At 38.2% G+C, this 19,460-nt stretch overlaps 1 protein-coding gene across 2 annotated transcripts in view; it reads left to right on the forward strand.

Annotated features, from left to right (window-relative positions):
* Rab3GAP1 (RAB3 GTPase activating protein subunit 1) overlaps positions 1–13,078 on the forward strand; it is a 50,856-nt gene extending 37,778 nt beyond the window's left edge. For both annotated transcript variants that reach the window (XM_083139167.1, XM_083139168.1), the window contains 5 exons: positions 899–1,036; positions 4,945–5,044; positions 6,262–6,581; positions 7,401–7,610; positions 12,596–13,078. In XM_083139167.1, coding sequence (XP_082995293.1) covers positions 899–1,036; positions 4,945–5,044; positions 6,262–6,581; positions 7,401–7,610; positions 12,596–12,835 — 1,008 coding nt within the window. In that variant the 3' untranslated portion in view covers positions 12,836–13,078. The remainder of the gene's footprint in view (positions 1–898; positions 1,037–4,944; positions 5,045–6,261; positions 6,582–7,400; positions 7,611–12,595) is intronic.
* Positions 13,079–19,460: the final 6,382 nt, after the last annotated feature.

Here is a 19,460-nt window from a genome sequence, read left to right on the forward strand (position 1 = left end):
GGACCCATGGACATAGGTCTAAGGAAGAGATTAGTGAAATGTTTTGTGTGGAGTGTAGCACTATATGGTGCAGAAACCTGGACGTTGAGAAGAAATGAAGAGAAACGACTCGAAGCTTTTGAAATGTGGACATGGCGAAAAATGGAGCGTGTAAAATGGACAGACAAGGTAAGAAACGAAGCCGTACTGAAAAGAGTTGGTGAAAAAAGATCTATACTGGAGACCATCAAGAAGAGGAAAAGAAACTGGTTAGGACACTGTCTAAGAAGAAACTGCCTGCTAAGAGATGCCTTGGAGGGAATGGTTGAAGGAAGAAAAGTCCGTGGAAGAAAGAGATATCAGCTTATGGATGATATTAAATTAACTGGGTCGTATGCTATTACGAAGCGTAAGGCAGAGAACAGGGAAAGCTGGAGATTGCAGTGAAAAACCTGCCAATTAGGCAGAAAACAATGAATGAATGAATGAATGAATATATAAAAAAATATATATGGGTAAAAGCAAGGAGGGCCAAAAGGACTAAATAAAAATCAAAGAAGGAGAAGGGAAACACTCACCAGACTGTGGAAGAAATTCGAATTTTCGCTTGCTTAATCGTAGCATCTTCAGAGTAAGAAGAAAGAGACGGAATTAATTTTAAGATGAATGTATTGCAGGGAAAGTCATAACTGCATCTTTTAAAATCTCAACTTAACTAGCCATGAATAATAGATATATCAAGTCTTATTTGTGTAGTGTATGCAATTTGTACCATGCTGGTCACATTTGGTTTTCTAAAAATGAAGTGCATGTTAAAAGTTGTAAGAACTGCACTGAAAATTGAATCATTTTTGAAAGGCCTTTGTCGTACATGTATAGATGATATTAAGCTCTGAATCTCATGTGTGTTTTCTTGCAGGAACCTCCCCCAAAGACTGAAGATCAGCTAGATGAGGATGCTGATGTGTTATTACAGCTAGGGACAGACGCTCAAGGGTCGGAACTTCGTGCTAAGTTGATGAGTGCATCGCTGCTCTCAGACATGGAATCGTTCAAGGTAATGCACTTGTAGAAGAAACAGTCTTTGATAGCCATTTACTTAACCTGATGAGGTTAATTAAGGTACTCACGTTTTCCGCGAAGCTGATGACGATACGCTGATGACACCATAGTCATATACAATAAACCAGAAGAGATCAACCTGTTGTTGGAGAAACTAGATAGCATCTACCCTATTCCGAAGTTAATAGAAAATAATGTAAAACAGCTTCGCAAAAAATGTGAGTACCTTAATTATCTATTACCGCGTCTCTCATTCCCATAGTATGAACTGATAAGGTTGTGCAGATTACACTGGGGAACAGTGAAATTGCGGCACAGTGTTTGAGAGCTAATTTAGGGTGATTTCATGCTGCTGAATAATGATATAATAATAGATTTCCTGAATTGGCTCTAATTTATGAAATAAATGCAACTAAATCAAAATGGCGGAAACATAATACATACATATAAATGAACTTCCAACAACAATTTAATATTTCTTTTTGTGATTACAATAATTATTATAAAAATAAATTTATATAGGCCTATGATCATAATAATTAAGAAAATATGTACACAATGAAGTAACAAACTATGTGAAACGTTTGCTATAGGATTTCCTGCTGTATTGCTTTTTAGGACAATCCCTCTGTAAGCTCCAACAGTAGTCGGCCATCATGTGGCGATCCCACCGTCCCTGGTACCTTTCTTCCATTATCCTTATATCCTGATGGAACCTTTCTCCCTGTTCTTCCCTAATATCACCAAGGTTCTCAGGAAATCTGTCAATGTAGCTATGTAGAAAATGTATCTTCACACTCATATTAGCTCCCAATTTCTAAAAAAATTTCAACATATTTCCAACTATATCGCGGTAGTTTTCTGCTCTGTAATTCCCCAAAAAGTTTTTTGACGACTGATACAAAGCTCAGCCAGGCCTCAGATTCGGAAAGCACACACACACACTCACACTCACACTCACACTCACACTCACTCTCACACTCACTCACTCACTCACTCACTCACTCACTCACTCACTCACTCACTCACTCACTCACTCACTCTCACTCTCACTCTCACACTCACTCACTCACTCACTCACTCACTCACTCACTCACTCACTCACTCACTCACTCACTCACTCACTCACTCACTCACTCACTCACTCACTCACTCACTCACTCACTTCCATTGTTTCATTCTTACTAACATTTTTAACATTGCTACCTTTAAATTACCATCTAATTATCCCATTTGGAGACAGATGGCAGTCAGCTTCAAGACAAGCACACCAGCCTGTGTGATAGTTTATCATTGCACTCCATGAAGCCAAGGCATAGATAGATATTTCATTGTGTTCCTTCCCATCTATCTTGTCATATGAGGTAGAAAAATGATGTAAACAATAATTGGTACTCTGATGGTATTGGCCAACATAGGCATACCAGTGAATCAGTTTGCTTATAATTTTAAGTGAAAATTACTTCCCATTTTCTTGATATATTAAAAAAATATATATAATTATATAATTCATACATCCTGGTTCTATAAACTAAATATCTAAATACACAGGTTATCTTTCGAAGACATAATCCATAGCAGTCACCTTATTACATACATTAATTAGGGACATGAACCATTCATGTTCCTCGAGGAACATTGCAATTTTATATTGGATTGGTAGAGTGCAAGTTATTGGTATTGAAACATTACAGGTATCATTAAAACATTGAAAAGTAAAAGTAATGAGAAAATACAAATGCATTCCACAGAATTTGTGCCATGCCTGCGATAAGCAGTATGTACATCAAATACAAGCAAGCCAAAATTATAGGGGGGGCCTCTGATCACTGAAATAAATGAATGAATGACTCAGTCTCCCTTTTTTAAGTTTTGGCTTCAGTGTTCGGAATCTTATAAAAGTCCATGAATTCCTAAAAAAAATCAACATTTTTATTCACAGTTCGAATGCAGCATACTAATTGTCCACGGATGGACATGTCACAAGTTTCATCAACCATAATAGCAAAATATTCCTGATTTTTAATATCTGCTACCACGGAGCGCAAAACAGGTCTCCCTAATATATCAATGACAGAGGCATCTCGTGAACGCATGCGTCAATTGTGAGCAAAAGGACAGGTTGCTCTGCGATGACATTCATGAGCATTTCTACATTCTAATTTCTTCATATACGTGAAAGAAAGTAATAATGGTTGATGCATGCGTCACTTCAGATCCAAGAAATGTAATATAAGCTTAGTTCAGCGCTCTCGTGTAAAATAAATACTTCTCCTATATGAAGAAATTGGAATGTAGAAATGCTCATGAATGCCGTCGCAGAGCAAGCTGTCCTTTTTCCCACAATTGCCGCATGCGTTCACGAGATGCCTCTGATCAATGATATCGTTCTGAATGTCATGTGAGAGCCATTTGTAGCCCGAACTACTCAAGTTCATGCAAATCGTCTTTTGAAATGCTTTTTAGTAAAAATTTTAACAATACTCATAATTACATACTTAGTATATAGTAATAAGTCATGTGTTTTGCTGTCTCTGGTCATAGCCCCCCCCCCCTCCCCCAAAGTTGATGGTCTAGAACATTTCAAATGTGTATTTAAAGTTAAGTTCATGGGGCACAATTCAGAGTAAACTTTACAAGAGAAGCAAAATAATACATTATATCCTCTTAAGCAAAATTATTTGGTGGGCTCTGCCCCAACATTGTTAACATTGGGGGGGGGGGGGGGGGGCTCTAGCTTCCCCTAAGCCCCATGGAGTCTGCGCCTATGAATACAAGTGTAAGTTGCTACAAGAAGTTAAATTGGCATAGTCTAGCACTAACAACTATGCCACAGAGCCTGGCAGAGGCTTAATTGCTCAGTTTGTTTTTCAGAATTGAATGTCTGTTGACACTTTTCAGAAGCAGTTTGAAATATTTGGCTGGACTCTTCATCTGAAAACTCCCAAAGTCCTTGAAACTGTTCTGTGACATCTCTTGCATAAGAAATTTGATTGATTGATTGATTTAGTTTATTTTACTTCGCATTTTGTGCCTCTTGGCTAATTTGCGAAGATGGGGATGAGTGATGAAATGATGAAATTGATGAATGGACATTCACAAACAACCAAGCCCGACCGGGGTTCGAACCCGGGACCCTTGGCATCGCAGCATGATGTGCTAACCACTCGGCCACAGGGGATTGCATAAGAAAAAGCAGAGGCTAAATCATGATCAGGGCTCTAAATACTTGGACTAAATACTTGGAGAACTCTATAGTAAAACCTAAAACCTTTTCACAGATAAAGAGTACAATTAAGAAAGTCCCCTTTTTAACTGCTGCTAAGCCTCCCTGATGTCATAGAGGTAATGAAGGGGTCCCAGGTTCGATACTCGGTGGAGGCACATGGTGGTTTGGATTCCACTTTAAACTGTAGGTCCAGTCCTGGTTAGCCTTTCTGTGCATAAAGTGGACTTAAAACAACATTTCAATCAACTGCTGAGATGTTTCACTCGGGCAGCTCCACTTAATTGACAAGGTTAAAGAAATTTAACAAAAACATGAAGTGAATCATGTTTTTCTAGTAATAGAGTTTCTCACACAGTGACAATAGTTTTGTTTTTCTGTCTGGTACATAATGCAATATTTTGTTTTAGTATTTCACTTCTGTTGTATTATTTCTAAAAATTAAAAAAACAAAACTTTTAGTGGATGTTATTTTCAGAATCCAGAAACCGTGCACACAGAGAATTTCCTATACCTGTCACACCAAGTGCCTCATCACAAAGTATGCTGAATCTAAATTAGTATCTGTACAATAATTTTACATTTTTTCCTCCTTATGTCGTCAGAAAGTCACTTAGTCAATATTAGCTGACTATTGTTTGTCGAATGGAATGTTGATGAACATTTGTGTTTTACAGGCAGCAAATCCTGGTGCTATTATAGAGGACTTCATCAGATGGTATTCTCCTCGTGACTGGATAGAAGAAGATGCTGTCAATGAATTTGGACAAAAGAAGGGTAATTATTATGTTAGACCTCTCCTTCTTTGTGAGATTTTCGTAACAAAGATTTACATCGAAGGTAATTTGTTACTGAAGTTTTTCATGTCATGGTATGATACCAGCCACACCATTTATCATGGCAACTCTTGTTGCCATAAATGGTAAAGTTCCAAAAATATGATAATCGTTTGTGTTATAATAACCCGTGGTGCAACAGCCCGTTAGGGCCCGAGCGTACCTACTGACTGCCAGCCTCGTCTCACTCCCACGTGCCTCAGCAGAGGTGGACGCTTCTGTAACCAGTTACGAGGCGACGTGTGGTCAGCATGATAACCTCTCTACCCTTCCCCCCCCCCCCAAGTTGTTGTTGTTGTAGGTTTTTTATGACCGAGTTGCGCCAACTTCTTCACAATAGTGGGCCGCCATTGGTCCCATACACAGGCTGAAATCTCAGAAGAAAAGTTGTTACTCTTTCCCCAGGATACTCTAACCAGCATGCATCCCGTAGCCTGAGCCCAAAGCGTGATGCCTTACACTGCGCTGCCACAGTGTGGGAGTGGTGTTATAAGTAAAAAAAAACAACACTTCCCTACTTGTGGACAAGAGAGAAACCAATTTTGTAATATTGTTTAAACAACCATTGTTTGTTGCTCAAAGCTGAGTTTTACACTTGCTTATAATGTGAGAAGATGCCGTGTGGAGAAAAGTATCTAAACTGCTGGGTGTGGCAGAAGTAATGCCCTTTTACAGTTACTGGTAGTTTTGTAATTTGATCCACAGGTGTTAAAGTGCAGTTAGAAATACCACATGACTATTATGTAATATAAACATTGTTTATATAATATAAAACATTTCTTTTGCGAGACAGTCATGAACTCTACCTGATATTTTGTTCCGAATTGTGTGTTGCAAGTCAGCAATTAATGGTTCGGGGTTTTTGTCTGGTACACAAAATATTTAAGAATTAGCCCCCTCCTCTCAGAAAGGATGGTATTAGGTCTTGGAATCAAGGTGGCCATTCAACTATATGGGCCATTTTACCTCAGGAAATCTGAAAAATAAGCATTACTAACTTAACACGTCAGTTACAATTAAAACATCTTGACAATATGTACTTCATAATTCACTGGTAAGGAAGTTACATTAGTTTTACCTCACCATGTATTTTGGTATTCAGTTATATTTATGATCATGTAGTGAATATAGTTATGCTATCATTTCTTATGCATACAGGTCACCTGAGCTCCCGAATGTTGATTCCTGGCAACACGTGGCAGGATGTATGGGGAGCCGCAAAGCCTGTGCCAGCTCGTCGACAGAAGAGGCTTTTTGATGACACCCGAGAGGCCGAGAAGGTCCTCCATTTCCTGGACTCCACACGACCTTCGGGAATGGCTCAGTTACTTCTACCGGTCCTCGTGCATGCTGCCATCGTGAGGCTCATTGAGGAAAGGAAAGAGGAGTTGAGACAGTTGTCGCCTCTGTTGGACCAAATTACTAAGAAGGCCGTTAACCTATCTAGAAAACCAAAAGTTGAAATCTGGAAATACAAGGTTTGCATTTTATTTTTGTTACTAATGTAGATACTTGGCATAACTATGAAAACAAATATCCAACTTCAACATGCAAATGTAAATCTGCATTCCATACTGTTCGTGAATGTTATTATTTTGTTCTCAATGTTTTGAAAACTAAGATGGAAATGCCTGATTTTAACGTTAGTAAACAACTTTCTATTTTGGTTACCTTGTTTTAAAAAAAATGATAGTTTGGCAATTAGAACAGATTAAACCTGAGCAGTCGGTAAGTTTTTAAGATCACTGAAAAATACATTTTAATGTATATAACTGAAATTCTTGTCAACTTATGCATTCTTATCTTTCTTTAAATTGATAAATAAGTTTTCAACATGCAATGGCAGCGGAGGCTCATAGTGGTTCGGATCCCACTTTAACTGTAGGTCCAGGTCCAATTAGCCTTACTGTACACAAAGTGGACTTAAATCACTAACTCAATCAATTAATCAACGTGCAATGGAGATTGTTTTGCATTATGAATGATGCAAATATCCATAAACCTGAATGGGAGATGCTAATAGTATTTAGAAAATGTAGCAACAAACCATTAAAATTATTAGAAATTTATAGCATACTATGTAGTAAATAAAAATAAGTAAAATATGATTCTCAATTGCACTTCCTTTTGTTTTCCCATTTGCTCACAGTACTGTGGCATTTACAGTGAATCTAATCACAACTCTTGTCACTTATATGTTCTTTGGTTGATTGATTTTTATTATTGACATTCAGTTGTTTGAAACATTGTCATTAACATCTCTAAAGTGCAAATTTCCATTGGACCTTTTTCTTCAGGAGTTGCTGAATGATATGGCGAAGGCGGAGGCGATGATTGCCCAAGGTAACTCCATAGAGCTGAAGTTCAGCCAGGGGCTGGAGGAGAATCCACCTGAGCTGAAGAACTTCCTCGGGAACCTCATGCAGAGTCCGGAAGTTGAAGTCCCAGGAGGACCAAAGTCTGCCATTGGGAAGAGAATCCAGTCTATGTTCAGTGAAGCTCAAAAGGTGAGGAAGGTTTTCCATTTGCAAAGGAAAACCAGGGTTGAGTAGAGAACGGAGTGATTATCAATTTAAGAATTAAAGTATAGAAAATAGCATATTCTGTTGTATATCCCATCTTGTTAATTGAAAATAATAGTTTGAAGATGTTGTCCATTTCATGGTGGCCGCGGTGGCTCAGTCGGTAACGCGTCTGACTACCATGCTCAAGGTCCCGGGTTCGATCCCCGGCCGGTTCCAATCCGGGAACTTTTCTAACGTTGGAAGCGGCCCCGGTGCCCACCCAGCGTCGAATAACATGGGTACCTGGGGGAAACTCTGGGGGGTAAAGGCAGTCAGGGGCATGATGCTGATCACATCACCCCCACTCATGACCCGATCAAGAAAGTGTGGGGCGTTACCCCCACACCCCCTATATGCCTTCATGGCGTGGTGCTAAGCACAGGGGAGCACTTTACCTTTACCTTTTGTCCATTTCATTCTGCACCAGTGGTCTGGCCTGCAGCTTGCATGTGGTCAAGCACCAACTGTTTTGTGGTCCAATTATCACAAAGTTAAAATATATTGCCCATTTTTCACGTGCGTGAACACAGTAATACCTAACAAAGTCTTTCTCTTTATAAGTAATAGGTTAATTTATGAAGTCACTTTATCTGCGAAACTGTTTTTTCTTCCTTGTTCTATTAATTTCAGTGGCCACTGCCACCATCCTCGTTGAAACTCGTTGTACTGTTGCTTGGTGTGTGTTTTTTTTAATAGCACAAAGAAGAAAAAACAGTTTCGCGGATAAAGTGAGTACTAGTTTCTCCATTTTTATATACTACCACATCTCTTTTCCCAATTATGAAATGTAACTATATTAATCATGTGTGTAGTGTTATGTCAAAGATAATGTGAAAAGTATGCAGATATCCTCTGACGTACTGATCGTCTGTTAAGGTGATGAGTTTTGTTGAGTATTGTCAGTTACAGTCTGCATAACAAAAGTGAGAAAGAAAACACAATATTCATACAATTTTTTGTTGTGTATGATTTTGATACTTTTTTTCACATCATGAAGAAAGTTGAAAAGAATCACAAAGGTAGGGAAAATGAACTAGATCACCAAGCATTTCAGTAATTGTAATCTCCATCCTGAACAAATACTGAATCAAAATAATATGATAAACATGTGTATTTCCACGATCCTTGCCAAGATCAGACTACATATATGTGTATTTTTGTAGCAAAATTTTATCACTTTCTGGTCATTGCTGACTTCAACATGTGATTAGAACTACCCAAAGAAAGAGAGATGACCAGTCACCACCCTTCATGCTGTTAAGCAAGAAGACTTAGGTTCAATACCCATTTATTTCTGCTTGTTCCTCAATGTTGCAGAAGTCTACTGGGATAGTGACATAAAAATAAGTAGAATGCAATCAGTTCTAGCCCTAGATGATGCAGGTCTTTTATTGCTATCTTTGTTAATCATGTTTTTGTAAACTTCTCATGTACAGTGGAATGCACAAGTTTTGCTTGGACTATTGTACATGACTACTACTCTTGTATTGTACGTGTTTTCAAGATAAATATTTTTTACATATGCTGTTGCAGAGGTTGCCTGTAGCTTGTTGGGCATATTTTTTCAATGTTTGAAGCTTTCATTGTTTTAAAACAAAGAGAGTCAACATGGTGATGGATAATTTGCTTGGCAATACTTATGCACAGTGGCGCAACCACGGGGGCGGGTTGGGCAGGGGGCATTGCCCTCCCAACCTTGGATGGAAATGAGTTCAAGGGGGGGGGGGGCAATTACTGCCCACAACTTCAAATTGTATGCAAATAAAAATACTTCTTGTAAAATTTTCTTGCTCGCTTCGCTCACAAATTTGCTTTTCTTAGTCTTATCAAGTTCAGAACAGTAGCTAAGGGCTGCGGGAGTTGGCCCTGGGTGCCAGACGATCTAAATGAAAATAAGTTTTAAAATTGATTGATTGATTTGTGGTTTTAAGTCTACTTTACGGACAGAATGGCTAATCGGGACTGGTTCTACAGTTTAAAGTGGGATCTGAACCACTGTGCCATGTGCCTCCACCGGGTATCGAACCTGGAACTCCTGGATCACAAGGCGACGATGTTACCAAGGATTATATATATGAGGATAACCCAGCCCAATAAGCCAGGCAGACAACGGAAATCACTAGGCGGATGCAGAACTTGCTATACGACATTTCCGTTGGAGATGGAAGTGCATAGTGCCATCTAACAGCTTGGACGAAAACTAGCAGCCCTAAAATTATGGACAATTAATGGGACCTGCCTGGTCATGGTTGCCATTAGTCCATGATCAAAGTCTAACTCATAAAACGATCGTATAAATTCAAGCGATGTACATTATAAAGTATATTTGTATTACATTTTATGTAGTACTGCGTTATGTCGTACATATTCAAGCACTTGAAACTTTTAATAAAGCTGTGGTAAAGATTTTAGACTTTCATGGAAGATTGTGACACATTTCACTATTCTCAAAGTTCGTTATTGACTAACCTGTGGTAATGCACCGTGTATCAAGGACTGAGTTTTTGTTATAAGTACATTTCGATTTAGTGTGGCTATATTTTACTTTCTGAATCAAAATGTACGTTCATTGTGGAGAATTTTAAAGCTTCTGTGATTTGCCATATGCTATTCCTGGAAAGTTTAGGAATTTAGTGGTGATTGGTTTTGTGATTAAGCCTTGTGCTGTGAAAGATTTGTTTTATGTCTTATGCCAAGCATAGTATAGAATAGGCTAGGAATTGGATATTCGTGTTTAACGTAGACATCTCATTACAAAACTTTTACATGCATCGTTTACCTTCTATATTTATTAAATACCATCCTCTAAAAAGTCTCAAAGCACACAGGTTCAGTTTGATCGCTCTAAGCAAAGGTAGAAACTCTACATTTTTTATGTGTGTTTAATTTAAATTCGTGTAGAATGAAATTAAAGTTTAGTTGGAAAATAAATCTTTCTTGTATCCTACAAATGAGTTCTGGCTGCATATGTGAATATTTATTATTTTTAAGGAAAATCTAGACATATTTACAACATTTTGGAGCAGTAAATGATTTTTAATGTCGGATAGACAAGGTAAACTTATGATGAATCAAATAAAAAAAAGCACGTGTATGGTCAACATTAAAAATTCTTAGTTTAATATTTTATTGGTATGTTCTTCCTCTGTATTTGCATACAATGAATTTTCATTGTAACTTCACAGTACAATATTTCTTCTGTGATCAATGTACTGTGCTACGGGTAGTTTGTTATTTCAGTCCTGTTATTGTTAATTTCATTGCATATCACATGGATTGCAATTAATAAACCCCAATGTAAATAACAAATCCAGAATCAATTACAATAATGAAGTATTAAGTAAAATTTTTAGTGTTAGAATTGAAATGGTTCTTGTCTTAAATTTTACGAAAAGAAACAATTGACCCAGTATCATAAATATATAATAAATTAGAATATTTTCCAGGTATTTCCTTTGCACAATCCCAGACAAGATGGAACAATTTTAATTATTCCTTTTTTTTTATTTATTATTATTACATTCCAATGAAAAAAGTCTATTTGCTTTCCAAGTTTAGAGCTCAAACATCAATGTGCGTATTAATCGATAGTTCCTTACTGTTCGAGTTCGTTGTCTTCACCCGCCAGATGGTTCTGCTTGCACTGGGTATGTATAGTCTGTGGTTCATAAGGCCTTAGAAAAGTGTTCGCGCAAGTCAATAGAGAATATGCACAGTGTCCCATCCTGTAATAGATAATCCTTGATGTTACCATTACATCATCGGGGAGGCACAAAAGTTGTAAAAGAGAGAACGTGTAATTATTTGCACCTTGTTAAATCAATATTGATTTCAGTCTGCTAAAAAATTGGATCCAAAAATTTTTTTGCTCACTTCGCTCACAATATTTCATTCTTCTCTGTAATGCATTGTAAATTACCAGACAGGGAAATAAGACTTGTCTTAATTGATTTTGTTTTAAATGCATGAACAATTGTTTTGGGGAAAGGGAGCGTTCACATTTGAGAGACAATTTATGTAATTTTTGCTGTTGGTTTATTGGGAGATGGATGAATTGGTTGTGTACTATATGTTGTATATGAAAGTATTAAATAAATTTTGAATATGCTCCACATTGCATATATGTGAAAGATATATCGTGCATGAAAGTTATACATGTTAATGTAAAAAAGAATTATATTTAGAATACATTTATCAAGCATTTTCTGTCTTTCAAAAAATAGTTTGTGTGCTTGTTTTCCTTTATTACTGTCAAATTGAACATGTTGAGAAAATAATTCAAATCTTTTGTTCGAACACAAATGCTAAAGCACCAACTTCTACCTCCTTTTTTGCATAATTTACAAGGGTAATACCATCTTTGATACTACCACTACTAACACTAATAATAATATTAATAATGTTGGTCCCAGGTTTCGTATCTCTGCTTGGGCATGAATGTTTGTGAGTGTCCATTCATCAACTTCATCATCCCCATCTTCGCAAATTAGCCAAAAGTGGCACAAGCAGCGAAGTAAAGTAGAGCAAATCAATAATAACAATAACAATAATGTTATAAATTCATGGTTGCGCCTCTGCTTATGCATCCCACTGTACTCCATATTGAGTGATACAACACATTTTCCTTCAGTGGTTTCAGATATCCTGGTAGTTGGATTATCTGACACGTGCATGGTAAACCACCAAGTTTCAATCTACCAGGTGCATTAGCTTCTGAAATTTTCAAATCTTATATACATATATATATTAGAGTACAGGGGTTTCAAACTTCATCATTGTATGATTTGGAACATCGACATAGTATGCATTATGCATATCTAAATTGTGTTTTTGCTAATCATTAGAGCAATTTAAAATGTATTCTGTCATTTTTCACTTATTTGAGTTGAAGGAAGATTATACATTGTTCCATGAATATTTTCTTCCAGGCAGCTCAAATGATAACTGAAGGCGAGCCTCTAGAAAACAGCAATGAAGTCAGCACTGAAAACTCACGGTTACAATCGTCCATTTTCCCAAAGCCAAGTGAGAGAGAATTCCTTCTTCGTATGATGGCTGTTCGTCCAGCCAAGTACTCCATGCCAACTCCACAAAGAATGTATGCTATTCTGAAGAAAGATGAATTTAGATTGGTAGGTGCATTCTCTCAAGACACTACATTCCAGTAGTCTGATGTACATAGATTGTATTGTAAATATGTAATTTGTACATTTTGTTACTGGCAGGTTACATCTGCACACAATTAAGCAGCACAATGTTGTGGGATATGATATTGTGTATATTCGTAATGTAATTGTTTTCTATTTGCAGTTATATTTTATGAAAGCTGAAATTGTAAATTTTATTATGAGTAGCTGTTTACCTTCAGTCTGTCCTTTATTTATGCTTATGTATTTTCCTGTATTGCTCCTTAACGTTTATATATAAAAAAAAAATGTGTACATCATCTGTGTGTATTTCATTTTTTAAATTGCTTTCCCTTTGATTGAAAATTGAAATGGTGAACAGATGACAGATATTGAAAGACTGTAAACAAATAAACAAAAATATAATTGAATCAACTGTCAGGATGACAGCACTAACATCTACCACACAAGGATAGAATGGATAGAATTCAAATCAGTCGGTGCTCTAAGAGCACAAGCATGAAGCTTGTAGTTCAGTACACTGCCAATAGATGGCTCTGCTCAAGGAACATTACAAGTATAAATTGACAGATCAAATGCACAAGGTTCAGCAACTTCCCACTAGATGGCAGCACAATAAGACAGTGCTGCCATCTATGAACAGGAGGCTGAAGCTTGTAATTCAGAGCTCCACCACTAGATGGCCTGACATCTATTGGTGGGGCTCTGAACTAACTCCAGGGGAGCAAAAAGCAAAATTGCTCTCCCCTAGCTCATTCAGTGAAGGGGGATCATCCTGCCATTTGAGGCCTGGGCTCAAGCCCTTTGCTTGGTGCAGGTATGTAGGTCTTTGGACTTGGTGATCTTCCGTCCACCTCCCGCCGGCCCCCTAGGACAGGCAATGGTGGTTGGCTTCCGCGCCGATCAGAGAAGCTGGAAAGGACTTAGAAGGAAAGGTAAAGGATGGGCTTGAAGAGGTAATGAATTGGAAGCGACCAAAAACTCCAACCGCTCCGGGATTTGAACCTGGAACCTCTGGCATTCCAGGATGACACCTTTACTGACTGAGCTACATGAGAGCATAGAGATAGAAATTTCGGAACTTCTACTTATGTTGCCAATTGCTGTTGACTAAAAAAAATATATAGTGTGTCACTATGTGGAATTGTTCCTATTAACTTAAATAGGATTATGAACAAACTGAAGTTGTTCAAAATTCGTGTGTGTGTATTTATAATATTTAATATTATAAAAATTTCCTATGTAAGATAAAATGAACATATCAGTGTTGTATTTATTTCTCTAATGTATAATCTCCATGTTATATATTGTTGGAACAAGTTCCAAAGTACTGTAGGTGTACATAATCCTATTTTGGTTAATGACAATTCCACATAGCGAGAAACCACCACACACACATTACAGTGGGGGGAGGAGTGTTTCTAATTCTGATGCATATGTGGGTGGAAGAGGTAAGGCATTAAAGGTAGATTTGTCTTTGTGCCGAAAAACAATCTGTTGAATGTAAATATCTTTGGCATGGGCGTCGCGTCGCGTCCATAAGGTTATTGGCAGGGAGGGCAAGCAAGGCATTGCCCCCCGAAAACACTATTCAGTTCGAAGGTATGACAGGGGTCCCAGGTTCGAATCCTGGCCTCGGCATGGATATTTTTTGAGTGTCCATTCATCATGTCATCACTCATCCCGATCTTCGCAAATCAGCCAAAAGTGGCACAAAAAGTGAAGTAAAATAAAGCAAATCAATCAAAGGTATCACATTCCTGCAATTGCAATCCAGCACCACTGGTCTCTCCTTTATAATAAAGCAATTGCACTGATTGTATGTTGACATTGCACTCCAATGCTGCATGGAAGCATACCTTCACGGCAAAACTGCTTTTTAATTTTTTCTAAGCTCCCCTCGAAACAAAATGGTAATCTGCCCATTCTATCACTGTATTTATTATACGAAAAGGTTCTTTAGCATCGAAGTATACCTGCTTTGGTGCAATATACGTATTTTACCCAGGGTGAAAAATGTCCGGATAACACTAAGCCATGAACGCCCGCAGGATTTTTTCCAGGGAGGGGCAAGCAAGGTATTCTCTTTCTAGGGGGGGCAAAGGAGGCATATTTTTTCCCATAATAGTGACGCCCCCTCAAAAAAACACCATTTCAGTCTGAAATTATCATGTTTCTTGATCGATTTTATAATAATTAACATAAATTACTGTGACTGAAATGAAATTATTTGCGAAATATATCATTTTTAGGTGGACATTCATTTTCCAGGGGGGCCGTGGTCCCCTTCAGGACGTCCATGATGACTAAGCACTTGGGAAAACACTAGAAATTACACAAACATAACATTGGCCTGATTGGCTATCTTTGTACTACTCAGAACTCAACCCCAGCTGATGGTCAGGCCACAAACAATGGTCAGTCACCTGATTACCAGGTAAGCTTACTACGGCAGATCGGACCTCTTTACACTGTACTGCGCAGTTCTTTCTTTCACTACATTTCCCCACTCTTCCTTATTCCTTGGATGTCCCATCCTTACATTTCCTGCAGTTTCTTACAGTCTCGCTCCATCTCGATTTCATCTTGAGCAACAATTGCCTGTCTCGTCCTACCTTGACTTCTGACCTGAGCATTTCGAGTGTCGCGTACTAATCAATCATCCTCATAGTCGCGATTTCCCTAAAGGAGTAAATGCGTCGTAAAATAAGCAAAACACAAAATTCCTTCTCGTTCTCGTCTAGAATTACATATGACTATATTATTCTCCGTCTTGTCTTCATATGCTCACCTCGGTATCGAAGCGAAAGTCTCAACAGAATATACCATACTCTGACAAAAATGTTAAAAATGGAGGGAAAAAATACGATAGACTAAAACAATAATTTGTCGCGCATCAAACTACAGGTAGCCAGCCACCTTATTAGCAAGTACTATGTTTTTAAGTGTCAGAAAAAAAGCAAATTTTATTTAGATGAAAATTTCATTCTAAAGTACAGTACTTACGCCTGTAACGAGATGACAGTAAGTCTCGGTTTAATCTTGACAAATCTCGAAGAGCCTGGTCTCATCTCAACTTTTAACGATTGTCTCGGATTGTAAGGGAAAGGGCTCGCTTGTCATCCTAGAACTTCACAAAACAAGGTAATGTGATATCGCTGGCATATATTTTTGGCCAAAATTCGCACGACCAAAATAATATTCGCTGATAGCACGGTAATATCTGTTTATTTATCGGATACATTCATCGATTCTTCAATTCACCGTGCATTAACGTCATAATTCCAGGCTTTTATTCCAATACCTCAAACTACTAGAAGCTTGAAAAATCTTGTAATATTAAAAATATTGATAGCGAACCGACAGGACTACATTTCTTCTTGTAAGCCTTCCTCTCGCTGGAACTGTACCAAAATGATTAAGTATGTGGTCACGGCGCCAGCAATCTGAAAAACAAATAAATTATTACGAAAGGCGTTTAAATTTCATCAAAGCTTCTTATGTTAAGCCACTCAACGAATAACAAATCATGGTAATGACTGACAGAGTTGAAGATGTACTATGTGCAATATGCAATGTTCCAAGGTGATGCAAAGGCCTACATATACACAGGGTGTCATTAAAAAGGTGCCCGCGGGATACAGAGATGTACTATAACAAACAAATGTGTTGTTGCATTTTTGTCGTTGGAACGGCGTCTCGGAGCTATGAAAGTTACAAAAGAAAAGTTTGCCGCCTAACCGATGTGCCAATTACAATTTCCATCGGTCTTTCTACGCTTCCCCCCCCCCCCCCCAAGATTTCATTTTTCTGCTCTCTGAGAAAAGACGGCTGTCTTTCCAGCGTTCTTTCCCATGAAGCCCCGCATATATCACCGACCCTACTCCAAGGTGAAGGAACCAGTGTGCCTCGCAATAAACTCCCATATCTGTCCCGTCCAAATTCATCCAAATTCGGCTCACGTCAACATAAATTCAAGCCCAGATGGAGCCTATCGCGGAACTTCGGGCATTTTAAAATTTAAAAACCCAATGAAGACTTTGCCCTTCGTCGGAAACAAAGATCCTCTGTTCTCGTGAGAGTTTGCAGGTGGCCAGGCTCAGAATCGAGACAATTGCCCTACACATGGCGGCCTGGACGAGACGTCATAAATTCCACGATTACCGCCCGCCAGTCTGGCTCAGGCTCAGTGACAGCGAATTGACAAGAGTAAATAGCACAGAATCTTGAACTACAACCCTGCCAGAACATTTCTCTTCGTATCTCTTCGCTTCAGTGGGATTTTGGCAGCCAAGGAAGGCATAACTTTAACGAAGTGTCCCAGTTGTGAGCAATAAAAATTGAGTTGTGAGCAATAAAAATTAATTAGAACACGATACTTTTCATTCTCGAGATCAGCTCTCAAACAAGGTGCTATTGTGTTTTTGTGCTAGGCGAATATCACCCCTCTGTGTAAAGATTCTCGCCCTTACATGCAGAAGTGACCACGTGTGGGCGGAGCTAAAAGTTCGACGGCCAATAGAGTGAAGGACAATTCTTCCGGGAACGAAGAAAAAAGACGAAGTAAGGACTTGGCAGACACAGTTCGATATAGACAGTTCGATTTAGCAGTTCGATATTCACAGCTTAGAGACAGTTTTTGGAACATTCATTCACAGTTAAAACTTTCAGATAGAGAGTCTCGTTTCAGCACCTTTGTAGGTCAGAGAGAAACTGTTTTCTCTTCTCTGGACCAAGTCTAGATTCCTAGCTTTGTGATTTCAGACTTCTTTAACTTAACTGGTTAGGTAATGGTGCTTGAATATAGCGTTTATGTACAACGTCGACCATCAGCGGTCTGCGCTGCTAACTTGTTTTGACCCGGTGCATCGCGGGTCCGCGATAGTGTGTTGTTCTTAATGGCGCTTGTGTAGGCGAGCGACGTTGTAAGTATCTCAACAGTAATGTATTAAATTATGTCATAACATGTTTCAGTGTCCAGTGTTCTGATTTCTGATTCTTGATTTCCGATTTCTGATTCCTAATTGTCATGATAATTTTGGCTAGTAAATGAAGACCGATGTATAAGGAACTTGATCGTCCTTTTCCATCGGCCGAACTTTTGGACCGTAGACACGGTGAATAATACGGTCTTAATTCTAATTCTAATGGTACATTTAAATTTCTATTACATGAATGAACATACATGCCTTAAATAACGAAACGTTGGTTCGAACCAGCAAACGCCCCCAATTAATTCTTGATATAATGCTTGCAACCCAACGTAACATTTGGTCGCATTTGTGACTTAAATCCTGTCATGAAACGACGCGTGCAAGTGTTACAAGCACAGGTGTAGCTACGGGATGTGCCGGGTGTGCCTAGGCACACCCTAATGGGCTGCTTTATGAAAGTGAATTAAAGACAGAAATTTCAATAAGAGAGAAAATAAGCGACAGTTTGTAAGAAGTTGAAAATGTCATTACTTGGTACAAACGTGTGCATTATTGCTGATGAAACGAGTGTCTATAGTTTTTCGATATTTTGGTGTCATTGGAGAAAGAAGATATTTACTGCATTCTACTCTGTACTACAGCGCTTTTCTTCTATACCTGTCACAAGCTACACGTGTGAGAGAGAGCTTTCTTCAAGCTTCTCAAGTTAAAACTAAATTAAGAGCAACTCAGAAGGAGGATAGATTGGAAGCCCTGCTCTTGCTATTTGTGGAACAGGAAAAAGCTTAGTTTATTGATGTAAATGAAGTTATTGATGGGTTTAAGAACATTGTACCTTTTGACAGACGTCTCTTGTTATAGATGACGTGTATTTTGATGTATTTGTTTGTAACATTTATGAACATTTTGTGTGTGTGTAATTTCTATGCAATTTGATTTTTTTCTACTACATATACTCAGAAATTTTCAACACTGTCATTTAGTGAATTTATATTCCTTTACAAACATCAGTGCAGTTAAAGAGCCAAGTGATTGTGTTGCAAAATATGCTATTAAAAAGGTACAACACCTCGATTTTTCTTCTTTGTGCACACCCAAATATAAAGTTCTAGCTACGCCTATGGTTGCAAGGAACACATATATTCTGCGAAAAATGACAAACTACCAACTACATTATGTGCTATAAAACGTAGCGAGGAACAACGTCCAGCAACTCAACGGGAAGTAAACCAACGATACGAAAAACGGTGGAAAACCAAATAGGCTAACGTATCCAAAAGTTAGTGGTGGAAAAGGCAGAAGAGAAAGAAACGAAATCTTGCCTCGAAACGTGTCCAAGGGCGGAAACAGAAATTGCTGTCGGGAGGGAGGCGGATTCCGAGGGCCAATGTTTCTTTCTTCGGTTAGCATTGTATCTTGCGCATCTAAAATTTTTATGTTGGATTTCATCTCTTAACATGCATTTCATTAACTTGGGAATTAAACTTTCACTTGTATTTTGGTTTATGCTTTTATTATGAAATACCTACATTTTATACAGTGTAAAATTACTTTTATTTTGGGAGGGAGCGCTGTATCAACGTTTGAGCGTGTCGGAACGCAGATACACACTGGAGAATGTAGTTTATATCTCGATCCTTGACACCCTCAGTTGAACGCAATGAACAACAAGTAGTCCAACATTATGGATTGAAATTTTGAACAAATAACAT

This window comes from Lepisma saccharinum, chromosome 17, assembly GCF_977018435.1.
Source record: "Lepisma saccharinum chromosome 17, izLepSacc3.1, whole genome shotgun sequence".
In the NCBI taxonomy this organism is placed as follows: Eukaryota; Metazoa; Arthropoda; class Insecta; order Zygentoma; family Lepismatidae; genus Lepisma; species Lepisma saccharinum.